Below are 18,900 nucleotides of genomic sequence, written 5' to 3'. Positions count from 1 at the left end.
GTTGTGCCCCGGTCCAGGAAGATCCCACATACCGCAGAGCAGCTAAGTCCACGTGCCACAACTACTGAGCCTGTGCTCTAGAGCCCGCGAGCCACAACCACTGAGCACGCGTGCCACAACTACTGAAGCTCACACGCCTAGAGCCTGTGCTCTGCAACAAGAGAAGTCACCACAATGAGAAGCCCGTGCACCACAACAAAGAGTAGCCCCCACTCACCACAACTAGAGAAAGCCTGTGTGCAGCAACGAAGACCCAATGCAACCAAAGATAAATAAATAAATTTATTTAAAAAAAAAAAAGATGGAGAAGGAGTTGAGGGCATAGTATTGGCAAAACCACTGACATGCAAAAAAGCAAAATAGTGCACTGGTCTCCAGGTGCTCCTGATGTTTCAAAGTGGGGATACAGGATTGACTTAAAATAGGAACACATCCATGGAACAAAGCAACATGTTAACCGAAAGCACAAAATCAACTCATTCCACATGAGAACGGAAAGGATGAAATGACAAAGGTGTTCCACACTAGGATACTGATTGAGGCACTGGGACACTTAGTGAAAATTTTTTTATCACAAGTAAGTTTGACAAAGTGCCAAAGTGTATTGGGGAGGGCAGCTGTCTTTGAAAAGGTAATGACAACTATGGATCCTCCCACGAAAATTAAATGTACCTAAAAGTTTAGAGAGTTTGCCACCCTCCCCAAAACCTATCCATAGACTACCACGGGCCAAAGATTGAGAATCCTAATTAAGAGAAAAGAATCCCACTTAAATATTATTTCAGCATCATAACAATCACTTGAATGAAAAGGATGCCTGGATAAAAACATGGGTAGTTGCAATTCTGAGCTGTAACATTCTGAGTAAATATTTGAAGCTAAAGTTTACTCTACTAAAAGAAAGGATCCAACTGCCATGTCTTAAATGTCCAGTAGAATTAAACATCCCAAAGTTACCTCAATGAATGTGTAAACTGAAAGTTTCTTATTGCTTGATATAAATAATTTTATAAAGTTCACAAGGTAATCAGAACTAAGATTATGAAAACAGCAAACGTTCCATCCAAACAGTCAGAGCTATTGTCTCTCTGGCTTCTGTACAATTTTATCATTTAGTGTCTTTCATCTAAATAATTCACAAAAATGATATTAATGAGTCTTGCTTCACTACCAAATACTCCTTCTCTCTGTACCACAGAATCCAGAAATAATGAAAGGAAAGTCAGCTTGGGTAGTTCCTGCTCAGCTATATGTCTGGAGAGGGATATGATAAGGGAAGGGAGAGGGTCGTATTTACATCTAAATACAAACAGCTCTTTATTCACTGAGACCATTTGCGACACTATAATAACACGAATGCGAAGAACTCCTCTGTCTGAAATCTATTCCATATCCGATATCTGATGCCAATCCTTACGGTGATACAGGCCACAAAAGCAAACCCAGAGGCACTGAATTTAAATATAGTCCTGAGACGTCTCTCTGGTTGGTTTCTTTTCCCTGTTGACACTCAGAACAAATTTACCAACAGCCATCAGCCGAATTCATCCAAACTGGATGCAGGCCAAGAAGCAGCAGTATTGTTGAATTCTGGGCAGCGAGGGGGAAGGGTGACTGGCACATCAGTCGGGTGAAAACATGCGGGAACTGATGGACAGCAGCTGGAAGAAGTTTGGCCACGCTGGCAGGGGGACATACGAGTGGTTAACCAGTGAGCCGAGCCTGCCTCTTCCGGAAACCCATCTGCAGGTTTGTACCTATGACTTATGCCTTTTCTTCCCCAAAGTATCTTTGTTAGCTTTAAAACCAACAATGCCTACGCTTTTAGGAAAACTTAGTGGCAACATTTTGTATTACAGGTGTGACAAGAATATGAATTCACTGACTGTTTTGGTCTAAGGAACTACCTTGAAAGTTGGTATCTTTTGACAATGATAAACTCAAGTAAAACTTGTCACAAATATATTCTAAGAACACTTGATATATTAAATATATCAAAGAACACCGAAGCTAGAAGTCAACAAATTTTTATGCCTTGGTATGACAACTTTGTTCTTTGCTCAGTCTACATTTAAAAAGAGAGAGAGAGAGAGAGAGAGAGAAAGAGAAAGAGAGAGACCGACTCCCTTTGGCTCTCCAGCTGTTTCTAAGAGTTAGCAGAAGCGAAGGGTTAAGGACGCTTTGCCTCTCACTAAGAAATGCAGCAGCTGTTTTGCTTTACCTGGGAAATCCCCAAAGAAGTCTCAATCTGAGGCGTCATTAAGGAAAAATATTTGTAGAAACCTAAAAACTCAGAATTAATTTTACGATCAGCAGGGAAATGAGTGATACTACTGTCCCACCAGAAAGGGGGAAACAAACCTATTTTGTTGTTTTCTGGAAAATTGAGTGGTGAGATTGGTATTTAAATTCTCTAAAACCACTTTTAACAGAAATAAATTATACACATATATATGATATATCCTGCATCGGTTACACTTTCTATTGGTTATTTCTTTAAAGTATTCCCTGAACAGCAAAGTCCTTGAGAAATATTAAAAGTTAAAAAACCACGTTGAGGGTAGTGAAACAATTAGAATATTTGACTAAAAAAAGACATCCTGGAAGGGTAAGCTGGGACAAAGTGAGAGAGTGGCATATACATATATACACTACCAAATGTAAAACCGATAGCTAGTGGGAAGCAGCCGCATAGCACAGGGAGATCAGCTCGGTGCTCTGTGACCACCTAGAGGGGTGGGATAGGGAGGGTGGAAGGGAGGGAGACGCAGAGGGAAGAGATATGGGGATACATGTATAGCTGATTCACTTTGTTATAAAGCAGAAACTAACACACCATTGTAAAGCAATTATACTCCAATAAAGATGTTAAAAAAGAAAAAGACATCCTTTCTGCATTAACAAAATCCACAACAATTTGAACCAATATACCATGAATCATTAAATAAACAAATTAAGGATACCGTCATAAATTTGTTCATAGCTCTGTGATCTCTTAACTAGGAAGAAAGAAGAGTTCTTTATCTTAAGAAATTGTCCTAATCTGCGGTATTAGATAAGTCTTTCAGTGCCACTCAATATTTGGACAAAATAACCAATGGACGTACCAATTACAGAAGGGGACTGTAGCATCTCTCTTTTCACAAATTTTTGCAACTAATAGCATTAATAGCATAATGGTAAGCAAGAGCATCTATTACAGAAAAACTTTTAAATAGAATATTAAGTATCTTCATATTCTATGCATACTGAAGTTAGAGGGTTTAATAGAGTATTTAAAATTTGATGCCCACAACTGTTTAGAAACTATTATCATCCATGTTACTGAAGGAGAATGAAGGAAAAATCAGTTATGCAAAATGGCTCTTGTTTATCAAGGTTGAAGAGTGATTAAGTATTAAGACATAATAGTTTTAACATTTTAAATGAGTCATCTAGTGGAAGAAAATAAACATAGTTAAATTGCTTTTTCAGTCCAACTTGATTTTTTAATAACTAGTAAATTTGAGTTCTTATAGCTTTTATAATCAAAGTCCTTGTTACAGCACAACAGATTTTAAGTTAATAGTTCTGATAAACTAGATTATGTGTGAGAAAACAGAAAGAATTCATAGTTCATTGATTCATTAAATTCTCATGCCAACCCTCCAAAAAAGATGTTCTTATTCTCATTTCATAGAGAAGAAACAGTAGACACAGAGGGGGCAAGTGAATGGTTCATGGTCACGCAGGTATCAGAAGGTCATACTGGAATTTAAGACCACAGCTGTCAAAGCCCAAAGACGATGTTCTGCTTCCCAAGAAAACCTTTGTTTGCACTTTAAGTTAAAATATCTTAACTCATATCTTAGAGAAAACAAAATATTTAGCAGTGTAAATATTAAATAAACCATCTAATTTTGAGTCAGAATTAACAACATAGTTGTAAATTCTTTAGGAATTAAAAAAGATTATACGAACAACACTAGATAAGTCAGTCTCTTAAGAGGTCAAGACCAGCAAAACATTTGTTCTTTCCACCAAAATCAAGGCAAAAACCTCAGTTTTCATAGTTTCATAAGTTTTATTTTAAATCAGTAGATAAAGATCTTAATATGTTTCTTTAAACACAATTATAAGGCTTTACACTGTTTTTCCTCTGTAGTAGTGTATACTAACATTCACATGTGTTGTGAATGAACAGAGAAGCTTTTTAATACTTCATTATTTCTTAGTAGCTTTGTGTAAAGCGATGTCTATGCAATTTGGAACAGGACTTAATTTTTCATATGGCTTTTCTACCTTGCTGTTGGAGTATCATTTCATGCCTATTATTTACTCCATCAAGAACCATCATTATTCTTGTGAGCTGATACAATAAAATCAATACCTTTTAGGTTGCTTAAGAATGAATTTATCTGCAATTCTTGGGCTTCCCTGGTGGTGCAGTGGTTAAGAATCCACCTGCCAATGCAGGGGACATGGGTTCGAGCCCTGGCCCGGGAAGATCCCACATGCCGCAGAGCAACTCAGCCCGTGTGCCACAACTACTGAGGCTGTGCTCTAGAGCCTGCGGGCCACAACTACTGAAGCCCACACACCTAGAGCCCGTGCTCCACAACGATAAGCCACCGCAATGAGAAGCCCGTGCACCGCAACGAAGAGTAGCCCCCCCATTCACCACAACCAGAGAAGAGCCACACACAACAACAAAGACCCAACACAGCCAAAAATAAAATAAATAAATTTATCTGCAATTCTTTTTCTTGAGAATTCCAAATTTCCATATTTATCTTACAGATATTGCAAAAACATATTGAGGAAATTTCAAAATCTCAATCATCATAAGCATCAGCTACCCAATAGGATTTCAAAAGTTGATTACATGAGATATGAGCACATAACAATGTCAGATTTTACTCTAGAATTAAAGAAGTCAGTTCCATATAATCCTTCTGTGGCAATGAAACATTATTGATCTAATTCTAAACAAAATAAGTACATAAATAGTAAGAGTTCTCATTCAAAGAATGAGTGATGGACGTGCCAACTCAAATTTATCCTAATATTTTTACTTCAGTGGAAATATTGTAGGGTACCCTTGTGTACTTCTGACATTCTGAACTCATACTTTATCACGGAAGTGCACTTTACTTCATGCAGGCTCAAGCTCATTGGCATAAATGAATGATTAGAGTGAGTTTTAGAGTGAGTAAATGATAAGGAGAATACAAGATGAAGACAAAGATCAGCCTAAGAAATGCAGGGGTCTTCTTTCCCCATCTTCTAACTCAATTCTGTTCCCTAACCCCAGGGCACCCGGAAGATAAGTTCCACCAAAGAAGATGTAGAGCCCTTCCTGTGCATCCTTCTTCCAGCCACTGTCCTGCTCTTCCTGGCCTTTCTGCTACTTTTTCTGTATCGCCACTGCCAGGCCTCTCGGCCCCAGGGGCAGGTTTCCGGCCTCGACCTTCCAGAGCACCCGCTTGCAGGAGAGGTGACCGACTTCCTGCCAGGCTTACCCTGGAGCAGGGGGCAGACCTTCCCTTCCCCCCCACTGCCCGGGGAGGTAGCCCTTCTCTCGTGTTCACCACCCTCCTATGAAGAGGCCACCAGGAACGCCCCTGGAGGAGAGGCCCTGGATGCGGGCCTTCAGTATAAAGCAGGTTCACCTGGACTGGACGTGCCACTATAAATTGCTCTTGTAACCATTAAAACACAGCTCTCCACCCTTGACTGAGCCCGCCTGAGCAGGGGGAAAAGGGCCTCTGGACCTAAGAAGCTGTAATTCACTGGCCGACACCTGGATGAATGGGGATGGGGGAGCTTGATAAACGTCAATCTTGTTAACGCATTTTCAAGTTCCTTAGGGAAAAATCTCCCCAGGTTGTTCTAAAGATGACCCGGCTCTTTTATAACATAACGGCCCTGAGAAAAACAAGGAAGTTCTATGCGAGTTGAGGAAGAAAAAGAATTACTAGTGAACACAGGAAATAGCTCTGAAAAGAAAGAAAAACAGAAAAATGTTGATAAGCCAAAGGTAACTGCTTTTGCCACCAAAATAAAACTTTTCTTCCTACACAAGTTTTTCAGGGCCTCATCATTTCACTTCTGTGTGAAGATGCATGGAGAGTTCTAGAAGGTGAGAGAAACACCTCTAGAGCTGTAGTAGTAAATAATGGTGAAATGCCTCAATATTAATAATAAAGAACAGACATTTGCAAACATTTTAGTTTAAAAAAAAATAAAGCTCTCCAAAATTCTCTCCTTTGTAGTGTTGCTCTGGCTTACCTTCTGATTCGCTTCCTAGAATGAGAGGACTTGGCTTAGTTACATGTGAATGTCTCACACTAGAATACTGTGGGTTGTCTGACTGTGCTGTGGCAGAACAAAGGGTAGCTGCTCTGACACATTTTCTTGGGGGACACAGTGACAGTGTGTGCCTTCACCAAGCAGCAGGAACAAGAATAGAAATCAGTTTAACATTGGAAGGGAAAAGTCGAAATCTTGGATCACGTGGTAAAAAGAAACACAGAGAAGCTCTAACAGGAATCTTATACATCACATAGTTCAAACTCTTGCTTTGCCGATGTCAAAACTAGAGCTCAGAGAGGTTAAGTAACTTGTACAGTGTTAAATACCACCTAAGAGGCAGAGCTGGGACCGGAAGCCTGTCCTCTCCATCCTGGGCCAGAGCAGCTTCCACGGTGCCAGCTGGTCTCCCAAGAGATTGCAAATGTGGAATTTCAGTCCCCGCTCCTGACTGGGGGTCAGGGCTCACAACAGGATGGACATAGCTCTGAGTTTGGAATGGGATACAAATCTCCCTCCATGATTTTCAAATGGGGAGGTAGAGGTGGGTCATGTACCACTTGGGGGCTGTATCAGGATACTCATGGGGGTGGGTATCAGGATAAGAACCACACATGGTTCTTAAACTCGTACTCATTGCTGTAATTTCAGGGGGAAAAATATTTTTAGTGTTTTCACAGTATAAACTGCAAAACTAAACAATCTTTGATGGTTCAAAATGAACAAAAAATGACTTTTTAAAGCTTTTTTGACATGAACATTTTTATGCTAGATATGCAACGTGGTACAGTCTTAGAAAAATAAAGTAGGATGCATTACTTTTCAAATGTAATCTGATAGAAATAAAGTAATTTCTTTGAGGGCTGAAGCAAAATATAATCTATTTCAGTGAAAAATCAATAATATTTCTTTCAGGAAAATTGTACTGAACAATTCTCTAATGATCTTTAAGGGAAGTAAATAAACAAATGGAAATGAGAAGCTCAGCAGACAGCCTTCTTTTTTTAATCCTAAGAATCTAGTTCTCTTGTGAGACTCTGTTGAGTCCCAACTGCCATTTCTTCGTCTTCCCTTGCTAACAGAACCCCGATTTGGTTCTGGGATCCTGGAACCACCTGTGAGAGGCAGACCAGATCCCGCCCGATGACAGGGGATGCACCATGATAATTAATTATGGTGATCTCAATTCCTTCACCGGTGGCTGATTTGGTCTTTGGGAATGAAGGAGAGATCTACACAGGAGGAGAGGCTTGGTCTAAAAAGGATTGCCTCATATTAAAAATAAATGCATGCAAGGAGATACTCTTCCTCTTTGCTGGATGTTATGTATCTGCATGTGATGCTTAGAGCTGCAACAGCCATCCTGCAACCATAAGGCAAGACATCAGTACTGAGGCAAGACTAGTATTGAGGATAGTAGAGTAGAAAGATGGAAAACACCTGGGCTGATGATTGTCAAGCAGCTGAATAACCCTGCAACTGTCTATATTTTAATGAGAGAATACCTTTCCTACTGCTTAAAGCCATCTAAGCCATGCTTGTTACTTGTAGACAAAAGCATCCCAATTGCCACAATTTCAAAGGCTAATAAGGAAATGCGTTGCCGTGTTTAAAAATGTTCTGATAGACTTACTTGAAATAAGGAGTCAATGTTAGGACTCATTGAAGATGTTGTCAGTGATGTAGCTAAGGAAACATTTTCTCTCATGGAACCAAACTGAAGGATTGAAGAAAATAAACTACAGCTAAACTATTGCCAAACTACAGCCCCAGGCCAAATCCCACTTGCATCCTGTTAATTGTACATCCTGTGAGACTGACTTTTACAGTTTTTAATAGTTAAAAAAGAAAAATATTTCATGACACATGAAAACTACATGAATTAGAATTTTGGTGGCTAGAAATAAAGTTATTGGAACCCAGCCACGCCCACTTGCCTGTGGCTGCTACATCAAGAGTTGAGTAGTTACAACAGAGACCATATGACCTTCAAAGCCTAAAATAGTTACCATCCGTTCCTTTAGCGAAGAAGTCTGCCGAAACCTGCTGCACACCAGTGGACTTCAACCCTAGTTCCATGGTAGAATTACTTGAGGAACTGCTAGAAATACTGATACCAAGACCCAGCTAGACCAACTAAACAGAAGTAGAGCCAGTGATTCTAATATGAAGGCAAGGCTGAAAGTCCTTTCTCTAGGTAATGTGGGTGGGTACAAAATACAGGTGAGCTTCAATGTGGACAGATGTACGGTAACAGGTTTAGAGAAAACTAGATCTGTAAATCTAGCTTTGAACCATCATTTATAACCCAGCATTCTCTGTAAACCCGTTCCTGAAGCCATCAGCCTAATGTGCATCTGCCACCAATTCAATTCACAAAACAGGATTTGCCAGCAGAATATTAGAAACAACAGTGTCAACAGCGCATCCGTGTTTAAATGTTGACACAACTGGCACACATGGGTAGTACTAGCTGTTAGCACTCCAAGACAGAGTGGAATTTAAAAAAAAATCCAGGGATGAAAGAGCTAGACCTTTAACAGCTAAAAAGTATTTGAGGAAGCAATAACTGTAGCCGGAAAAGATTAAGAATGGGACGGAGTATAATAGGAACAGTGACCAGAATGTGGACATTTTCACTAAGTTCTACACGGGATGAGAAAATATCACTCAGGCAACATCTTATACAAAGGAAAAGGAGTCCAGTTCCCAGTCTGGCATGAAAAGAGCTTGAAAGTCATTCCTCCATCCTAACAACAAGAAAAAGCTGAACAAACTGAAAAATCAACAACTCTTCTTAAATCCCTCAGAGAACTGAGGTCACAAACCGCTGGCCCCCAAATGAGAGAGGCAGACAGGCAGATACAAAGAATCACAACTTACCTGAGCAGAAATCCGCAAGCAGAAACGTCCTCAGGGACCAGCGCCAGGGTGGGGAAAGCTGAACTGTAATCGAAGGATTGCTGGAGGCTCAGAGTACACAAATCTGAGAATTAAAAACTCCAGACAGGCCCAGACTCAGTTAGTCTTGCCTCTAGGAGCCCTACCAGATTCTCACAGTGGAGCTCTGGGAAGAAAACCTTTTCGTGCTTCCAGCAGAAGGAGAAGAGGAACCATCTTGAAATATGCCAGAACATGCTGATCTTCTTAACAAGATCTGCCCTCAGGAGAAACTACTTCACCAGGGCCTAACCTGCTGGGGTTTTATCAGAGCCTAACTCACCTGGGGGGAGGGAAATTCCCAGCCCCAGCTGGTTCTAGTCTTACTCTGTGGAAGGGAAATACCCAACTCCAGCCCTGCCAGTTATCTTGTTCCAGTTAATGGGGGAAAAGAAAAAGCAACAGAGAAGCACTTGTGAAGTTCACAGCCCAGCGGCATAGGCTCACTACAAAACTGAGACCTAATCATAAAACTATAAAACGTTTTCCCTTGCCCCACACCTAACCACCAGCCCCCACATTATTAAAGGCCTATTTACTGCAGTCCATTTTACCTATTATGTTGAGTTTACCTTTCAAGAAAAAATTGTAAGTCATACTAAAAAGCAAAAAACACAGTTTGAAGAGACAGAGCAAGCATCAGAAACAGATTCAGAGATGGCAGGAATGTTGTTGGAATTATCAGACCAGGAATGTAAAATAAATATGATTAATACACAAAGCGCTCTAATGGAAAAAAAAATAGACGACATGCAAGAACAGATGGGCAATGTCTGCAGAGAGATGGAAGTTCTAAGAAAGAACCAAAAAGAAATGCTAGAAGCCAAAAACACTGTAACAGAAATGAAGAATGCCTTTGATGGGCTTATCAGTAGACTGGACATAGCTGAGGAAAGAATCTCTGAGCTTAAGGAAATGTTAATAGACACTTCCAAAATGGAAAAGCAAAGAGAAAAGAAACTGAAAAAAAAAATCAAACAGAATATCCAAGAACTGTGAGACAACTACAAAATGTGTGACATACGAGTAATGGGAATCCCAGAGAGAGACGAGAAAGAGAAAAGAACAGGAGAAATATCTGAAGAAACAATGGTGGCAAATTTCCCTACATTAATGTCAAACCACAGATCTAGGAAACTCAGAGAATATCAAGCAGGAATAATGCCCCAAATAAAGCAAAACAAACAAACAAAAACTACACCTAGGCACATCATAGTCACACTGCAGAAAATCAAAAATAAAGAAAAAATCTTGAAAGAAGCTGGCGGGGGGTTAGGGGAGAGAACCTTACCTATAGAAGAGGAAAGATGAGAATTACACACAACTACTCCTCACAAACCGTGTGGTCCCAAAGACCAAATCAGCCCCTGGTAGAGGAACTGAGATCACCATCTTCTGATGTTAGAATAAGGTATCATAAGCATCAACAAACTCTTAAGCCCCACCGTATTCTTAGTGCAGTGCAGGACTCTCAATATAGAGTTAAAACTTACCTTCTCCTTCTCCAATCCCCAGCGTTTTCAGACAATACACATAGTTGGATGTTTTTTTGTTTGTTTGTTTGTTTGCGGTGCGTTTTCAGACAATACACATAGTTGGATGTTTTGAAGGGCCAACATTAGCATTCATCTTCTCCATCTGGATTCGGAACAAGGTGAGGCCAAAGTTAAATTTTCTCTCTTCAAACACTGAATCTTCTTGGTTCTAAATTATTCATTAGTTACTCCTTTATCACATTCATAAGACCTGTCTCAGAGGGTTGTTAGAAGGATACAATGTTAAAACACACATCTGCCAAAAAGGCAGAGTAAGTACTAGTTCCTTTCTGTATTTATCATCCCGTATAATACATCATGTGTTCTTACTCTCTTGTAGGGAAACTAAGACATCAGGGCCTGCCTATCCATTAGCCTCACCAGGCACCACGCTTAGAGCTCACATTATTTTTAGGGGCCCATAAAAATGTTTTAATTTCTTTCACAATCAGAATTTTAAAAGTTAACTTTGGGGGTCAAAGATTATATTCATCTTTATACCAGCAGTCATAAAATATAATTTTTGTATTTTTCTACAGAGGAAGGGACCTACCAAGGCAAAAGTACCTTGGACCTGTCACAGTTATAATGCAGCCCTGGGAGAGAGGCTATCCCAGTTCAAAGCAAGCCAGCTTCAGGCAAGGAAACAAGAGAAATCTGAATTTTTTCAGAGGAAATACCTGTGTTCTCTCTCTCCTCCCTACACAAACCCAACGGTTCTAGCCACACTTTCCCTCCCTCTCTCCTCTCATTTTGTTAATGTCATCATAAAAATAAACAAGTTAGTGACCTCAATAAGTTTTCTCCTATAGGCAGAATGTATAAGAACGCAATATGTGTGTTCAATAAGCAAGGGATCAGGTGAGTTCAAAGAACCAATTTCAGTTCTGAATGAACAGGTCCAGAGTTTTTACTCACAAAAGACCATACTAATAACTACTATTTATCAGGATACAACATGCAAAACATTGGGCTAAGAGATAAACAGGCATTATCTCTTGGAATCCTCAAAAATCATATGAGGTGAATACCATCCATTTGTACAAATGAAGAAACAGATTCAATAAGGCTGAACCACATGCCCAAGGTCACACACCAGGAAGTAGGAGAGTTGGGATGGAAAGCCAGACTCTTAAACCTTGAAGGAGGCACCTTCTTCTGATCTGGCGGAGGGATGGCTTTATATGTTGAAGGACGCAAGCTATAGAATTCGCGACTATGGCAGAATTGAAGCCATTGTAGGCCCAGAAACTGATACCCAATTCCAGTTCCCTGGTATTTTTAAAAAAATGTCAACACTTACACTCTCACAAGTAGAATGAACCATGTGCAGACCACATATGCAGGCTTTGCTTTGGTTATCCTGTATTTCAAGTGCAGGTCCAAAAGAGTTCCAGATGTGAAAGCAACATTAATGGAGTCCAACCTGTCTCTACTGCATCCATTATGTTCGCAGGCCTAGAGAAGCTAATGTCAACTCATCAAATGATATCCCATTTGTACAATAAATATGAACCTGGACAAATCCCCATGTTTCTAAACATTAAATAAATAATAAAAACCAAACTAAAAATGTATGTAATATATTTAAATATGAATTTATATTAATTTCTTTTAAGAGCTTTTTGAGAACATCAGCTACCTAGTTGTGGTGTATTTGGTTGTCTACTTTTACTTCAAAGTATGAACCTTTTAAAATCAGTGTGGATATCCCTCTCTGTTTTTACAAACACTCACCACAGTCTCAGAAGTTATATCAGCCTCATATTGATTAGAATTGATGTTTTAATTTTGAAAGACACTCCCAGCTTTAGACCTTAGCTTTCTTATCCTCAACCCCACATTCAATAAATGTCTCTTCATTTTCTGTGGCCCATGAGAAAGGTGGTTTACAAGTGCTTCTAAAGACACTCGATCACGGTCTGTGTCTGATAAATTCAGACTGGCATTCATCTAACATTTATCAAGCAATTATGTGTCAGGCACTGAGCAAAGTGCTTAGTGTAAATGGAGCTTCGTGGGTTGTTTTGTGTCTAAATAACGGATGAGTATTAAAATTCTCACCAAAGCTAAAGGAGAAACCAAGCAAAAGAAAAGATTACATTTTCTGTTAGAATACCAAGCTGCTACCAATTTTACAGCTATCATATTTGAGATCGTGGTAACTATAAAAAGACCAACTATTTAATTACATTGTGGGTACAAGAATGGCCTCAGTTTAAACAATGACCTGAATGTAAAATATGTGGGGACTAGGACCAAATTTTATACACTTCTAAAACCCACCAACACCTACTACAGCACTATACATAGATGATACACATAATAACTCTTCCAGTTATTATTCCTGAAAAAAAGTCACCTCAAACAGAGTGGCGTAAAAAATAACCATTTTATTACACTCACAGATTCTGTGGAAACTGCTTGTGTCTGCTCCATGACCTCTGAGGCCTCAGCTTGGAAGAATGGAGGCCGTCTGGAGGACAGGGAGTTGGAGGCAACTGAACCCTTGGTCACTCACACGTGTGGTGGTTGATGCTACCTGTCAGTGAGGACATCAGCTAGGAACCTATACATAGCTCTCTGTGGAGCTGCTTGGGCTTCCCTTCAGCATGGTTGCTGTATTTCTAAGAGAAGGTGTACTTAGAACTTGGTGGAGGTCTTTAATGACCTAGCCTCAGAAGTCACACAGTCTGCCCAGTTTCAAGGAAAGGGAGCAGAGACCTCATTCTCTCAATGGGAGGTGCGTCAAAGTCACATAATAAGAACAGCATGTTGGATGGGAGATAATGCTGCAACTGTCTTTGGGAACTAAAATCTGCCACACGTATGGAATAATCAATGAATGACCAAACGATATCATCAGCAATTGGCATTAGTACTTCTCTCAAATATTTGAAATCTTCTTTGACGACACGGTGTGATTGCGCTTTCACACCCTCTTGAAGTCAGTTAAGGCCCGATGACTTGCTTTGATCAATGAACTATGAATGGAAGTGACTAATATAACTTAGTACAGGAAGCATTTACAGTCAATCCTCATTAATCACAGATTCCATATTTACAAATTCACCTACTTGCTGATATATATTTGTAACACCCAAATCAATACAGCACTTTCTGGATCGCAGGTGGATATGTGCGTGCGTAGAGTGGTGAAAAAGCTGAGCCACTGGCTGCACGTTCCCAGCTGCGGTCGAGCAAGGCTAAGCTCTGCCCTCTACTTTGAGGTCTTATATGGTAAACGAGTGTCCTTTTCACAGTTTATTTAGTGCCACATTTTTCACATTTTTGTGCTTCTTGGTGATTTTGCTATTTTAAATGCCCCCCAAGCAGTGCTGAAGTGCTATCTAGTGCTCCTAAGTGCAAGAAGGCTGGGATGTGCCTTTCAGAGAAGATATATGTTATATACACTTCATTAAGGCGTAAGTTACAGTGTTGTTTTTTGTGAGTTCAGTGTTAATGAATTAACAGTATATATTAAATGAGTTATCTTTATACAATAACACACATAAAATGAGGTTATATATTGATCTGTTGATGAAAATGTAACCAGAGGCTCACAGGAAACTAAGTCTGTATTTCTCCTAGAAGTGATGGCTCAGTATTGACTAGTTCAATGTCCGTGGTGACCTTATAGAACATATATACCTGCCGTGAATAAGAAGAACCAGCTGGAATTCCTGCTGCAGGATTCTCCCGTACTTGCTCCCTGCTGGCATGAACTTGGAGGCCCCTGGTGATATAAAGGTGCCACAAGTGCTGTAAATCTTAAAATATCTTCATAATGTCACATAAACATCAATTAAATATGAGCTGATAGAAAGAAAAATTTTACCTTAATTAATCAACAAGAAAACTAGCTAGATTATTTGACACATGAGTATAAAACTTGAGCCTTCTGAATTTCATTGTTTGTTCTAACTGAAATTATATTAGTTTAAAATAAATCCTTTTCTTTCCTTCCTTCTTTTATATGACTAATTATCACTTTGTAAATATAGATAATTCAGCTTAGTCACCTGCTGTTGTTGTCTTCATTAATTGTATATTCCACACCCTATAAAATGAATGTCTCCAAATTTAGCCTCAGTTTTTCTACAGATAAAATGCTCTTGCCTTCAAAAAGCATCAATAACTGTAAAAGGTATGGTGTAGATGAAAAAGAACAACATATTTCTTAAGCAACAGTGTGAATTACTTCCCTTTCCTCTTTAAAAAAAAAAAAACCTTTCTGTAAAGTAAAATTGTATTCTTAGCTTTGCAAAGTTACCTACACAATGGATCACATCTGTTACATAAGTTAAAATAATAAGGTTATTTTAAAAAATAAGTCAAAATTCATTATTAAGCCTTCACTAAATAATTCAAATTTAGCTCAGCATAATAATAGATTTGCTATAACACTAGAAAGTGTCAGGTATCCTCAGGCCACTGCATACCTGTTTGGGCCAGGAAGGGGAAGGAAAGGTAAAGACATCAATTGCTTTAAAAGCAGGAGGCCCATACAACAGGGTATTATTCAGCAATAAAAAGGAATGAAGTACTGATACATGCTACAACATGGATGACTCTTGAAAACATTACACTAAGTGAAAAAAGCCAGTCACCAAAGATCACATATTATATATAATTCCATTTGTATGAAATGTCCAGAATTGGCAAATCCATAGAGACAGAAAGTAGATTAGTGATTGCCGGAGGCCAGGAGGTTGGGAGTGACTGCTAAATTGTACAGGGCTTCTTCCTGGAGTGACAGAATGCTCTGGAATTAGTGATGATGCCTGTGTAACATAGTGAATATACTGAAAAACAATGAATTGTATACTTTAAAATGGTGACTTTTATGTTATGTGAATTATATATCAAAACAAAAAAATGTAAAGCACTAGGCATACCCACTAGGGTGGCTATAATAATAAAGCCAGATAATAAGAAGTGTTGGTAAGGATGTGGAGAAACTGCCCATACCCCACTGGTGAAAAAGTAAAATGGTGCAGCCACTTTATTTATTTTAAATTATTTTTTATTTTTTTAAATTTTATTTTCTGGCTGCACCATGTGGCTTGTGGGATCTTAGCTCCCCAACCCAGGCCCTGGCAGTGGAAGAGTAGAGTCCTAACCACTGGACCGCCAGGGAATTCCCATGTGCAGCCACTTTAAAACCCAGTTTGGCAGTTCCTCAAAAAGTTAAATATAGAGTTAGCATTTAACCTAGCAATTCCATTCCTAGGTATTTACCCAAGAGAAAGAAAACATATGTCCATATAGAAACCTGTATACAAGTGTGTCTAACAGTAGTGCTACTCATAATAGCCAAAAGTTTGAAACAATTCAAATGTTCATCAGCTGATGAATGAATAACAAAATGTTTATCCAACTGAATATTTTTCAGCCATTAAGAGGTATGAAGTACTGATACATGCTACAACATGGATGAACCTTGAAAACATTTTGCTAAGCAAAAGTAGCTAGTCCTAAAAGACCACGTTCTATATGCTACGTTTGTGTCCTCCAAGATTCGCATGTTGAAATCCTGACGCCCAATGGGATGGCATTGAGGTGGGGCCTTTGGGAGGTGATTAAGTCATGAGGGCAGACCACTCACAAATGGGATTAGCACCCTTATAAGAGACCAGGGAAAGCTCCTTGCCTCTTCCACCATGTGAAGAGACCATAAGTAGTCCCACCAGGGAGAAGGCCCTCATCTGACCTTGCTGGCACCCCGATCTTAGACTTCCAGCCTCCAGAAGTGTAAGAAGCACATTTCTGTTGTTTATAAGCTACCCAGTCTGCGGTGTTTTGTTATAGCAGCCCAATATATTGAGATACTGTATGATCCCATTTATAGGAAATGTCCAGAATAGAAATAAGGAGCAGATTAGCAGTTGCCTAGGACTGGGTGGTGGAGGATTGAAGAATGATGGCTAAAGGGGTTTCAATGGGGTTTCTTTTGGGGGGTTGAAGATGATGACAATGTTCTAAAACTCATTGTGGTTGATGGTTACACAACTGTGAATATACACTAAAAACCACTGAATGGTATGCCTTAAGTGGGTGACTTACATGGTAAGTGAATTTTATCTCAATAATTCTCTTAGAAAAAAATACAGAATAAATCTAACCAAAAACTTCCAAAATCACTAGGGTCTGGCCACTGTCCCTTCTCTCTCTCCCATCCCACCTTCCCAGCCTGTTAGGTCTGGTGGGCTGATTCAGAGGCGTGGGGGTCATTTGGGTGGAAGAGGACAAGAAACCAGTAGAGGTGAAGATTTTCTCCAGGTGGGACTGTGGTCCCACCCACTTCCTCCCCCTAGGGTCCCTGATGGCTGTTTGGGCCCTAAGCCTTGGGCCCTAAGCCGCTGTCTAGGTGCGAGTGGGGCTGCCCACTTGCCCCAGGCTGGGTCCCCGGATCCAACCCGTGCACGAGCATTCGGCCCACCAGGGTGCGGACTGGGGCGGCCAAGGTCAGAGTCGGTAGGAGCAGTACCCCTCCCCGCCCCCACGCCCACCTTTCACTGAACGCACCCAGAGGGCGGGCCTCACTCACTTCCCTTCCCAGGAATAGACCGTCAGCAGAACCAGTTCCCCGCGGGTGGGGCCGTGGGAGAGGTTCCCGGACCGGTTACACCAGAAACTCACTGGCCCCCTGCTTGGTCCTCTGCCTCTGGCTCCCAGACTGGATGCCTCTGTATACCTGTTAATTAAAAAACAAGGGCAGGCCCACACTCAAACGTCACCCCCCACCCACTTAGGTCCGCCCCACCCAAAACCCCACCCTTGCTTACGTTCCACCCCCCCCGCCCCCGCCCCCGTGCACCTAAACTCCGCCCCCATAGCCAAGGCTTTTTGTTCCACCCCCATCCCCCACCCACCACCCCCAGCGCCTAAACTCTGCCCGCATAACCAAGAAATTTTTTTTTTTTTTCTTTTTTTGCGGGACAGCACAGGCTCCGGACGCACAGGCTCCGCAGACATGGCTCACGGGCCCAGCCGCTCCGTGGCATGTGGGATCTTCCCAGACCAGGGCACGAACCAGTGTCCCCTGCATCGGCAGGCGGACTCTCAACCACTGAGCCACCAGGGAAGCCCTTTTTTTTTTCCCTTTTAGATTGGAGTTCTGTTTTACCTGTTGATTCATTGTTGTTGATTCTTTTATATTTTTATTTTTCCTAATAAATCTTTTATTTTTCTAACTTTATTTTATTCTTTATACTTTGTTATCATTATGCTCCTTTTGGCTTGTTCCCCTGTTTTTTTGTTTTTTCTTTCCCCCCCCCCTTTTTTTTCTTTTTCCTGCTGTGGTTTTGTTTTACCTTGTTGCAGTTGTTTCAATTATAGTTTTATTTTTCCTAATACATATTTTTTACCTTTCTAATTTTATTTTGCTTTTTATGCTTTGATATTGTACTGCTCCTCTTTTTCTTTCTTTCTTCTTTTTTTTTTTTTTTTTTGTTTTTTTTTTACCATGCCATGAGTCCTCCCAGAGGTCCTCATCTCAGCACCAAGACCCAGCTCTATCCAGCTGCTTACAAACTCCAGGGCTGGACGTCTCAGGTGTTACAGACGATGGAGCAAGGTAAAAACCTACAAGACCAAATAAATGAAGAAGAAATAGGCAACCTCTGAAAAAGAATTCAGAGTAATTATAGTAAAGATGATCCAGAATCTCGGAAACAGAATGGAGAAAATACATTAAATAAATATTAAAGAAACATTTAACAAGGCTCTAGAAGAACTAAAGAGCAAAAAACAGTGATAAACAACACAATTACTGAAATTAAAAATACTCTAGAAGGAATCAATAACAGAATAACTGAGGCAGAAGGACGGATAAGTGAGATGGAAGATAAAATGATGGAAACAACTGCCAGGGAGCAGTATAAAAAAAAAAGAATTGTGGACAGTCTCAGAGACCTCTGGGACAACATTAAATGCACCAACATTCGAATTATAGGGGTCCCAGATGAAGAAGAGAAAAAGAAAGGGTCTGAGAAAATATTTGAAGAGATTATAGTCAAAAATTTCCTTAACATGGGAAAGGAAATAGTCAATCAAGTCCAGGAAGCACAGAGAGTACCATACAGGATAAACCCAAAGAGAAACACACCGAGACACATATTAATCAAACTAT

The 18,900-nt window shown here is 40.1% G+C and overlaps 1 protein-coding gene and 1 pseudogene across 1 annotated transcript; both read left to right on the top strand.

Annotated features, from left to right (window-relative positions):
* The first annotated feature begins 1,638 nt into the window (after positions 1-1,638).
* Positions 1,639-5,640, top strand: SMIM28 (small integral membrane protein 28). The gene is given in 3 exon segments (XM_024122417.2): positions 1,639-1,749; positions 5,294-5,615; positions 5,618-5,640. Coding segments are annotated over 3 exon segments (456 nt in total).
* A 6,310-nt stretch (positions 5,641-11,950) lies between these two features.
* Positions 11,951-12,228, top strand: LOC112064615 (ATP synthase membrane subunit K, mitochondrial-like; annotated as a pseudogene).
* Positions 12,229-18,900: the final 6,672 nt, after the last annotated feature.

The sequence above is a fragment of the Physeter macrocephalus genome, chromosome 10 (genome assembly GCF_002837175.3).
Source record: "Physeter macrocephalus isolate SW-GA chromosome 10, ASM283717v5, whole genome shotgun sequence".
Taxonomy (NCBI): Eukaryota; Metazoa; Chordata; class Mammalia; order Artiodactyla; family Physeteridae; genus Physeter; species Physeter macrocephalus.
Note: the sequence above shows the minus strand (reverse complement) of the source record. Positions and strands in the feature narration are given on the sequence as shown.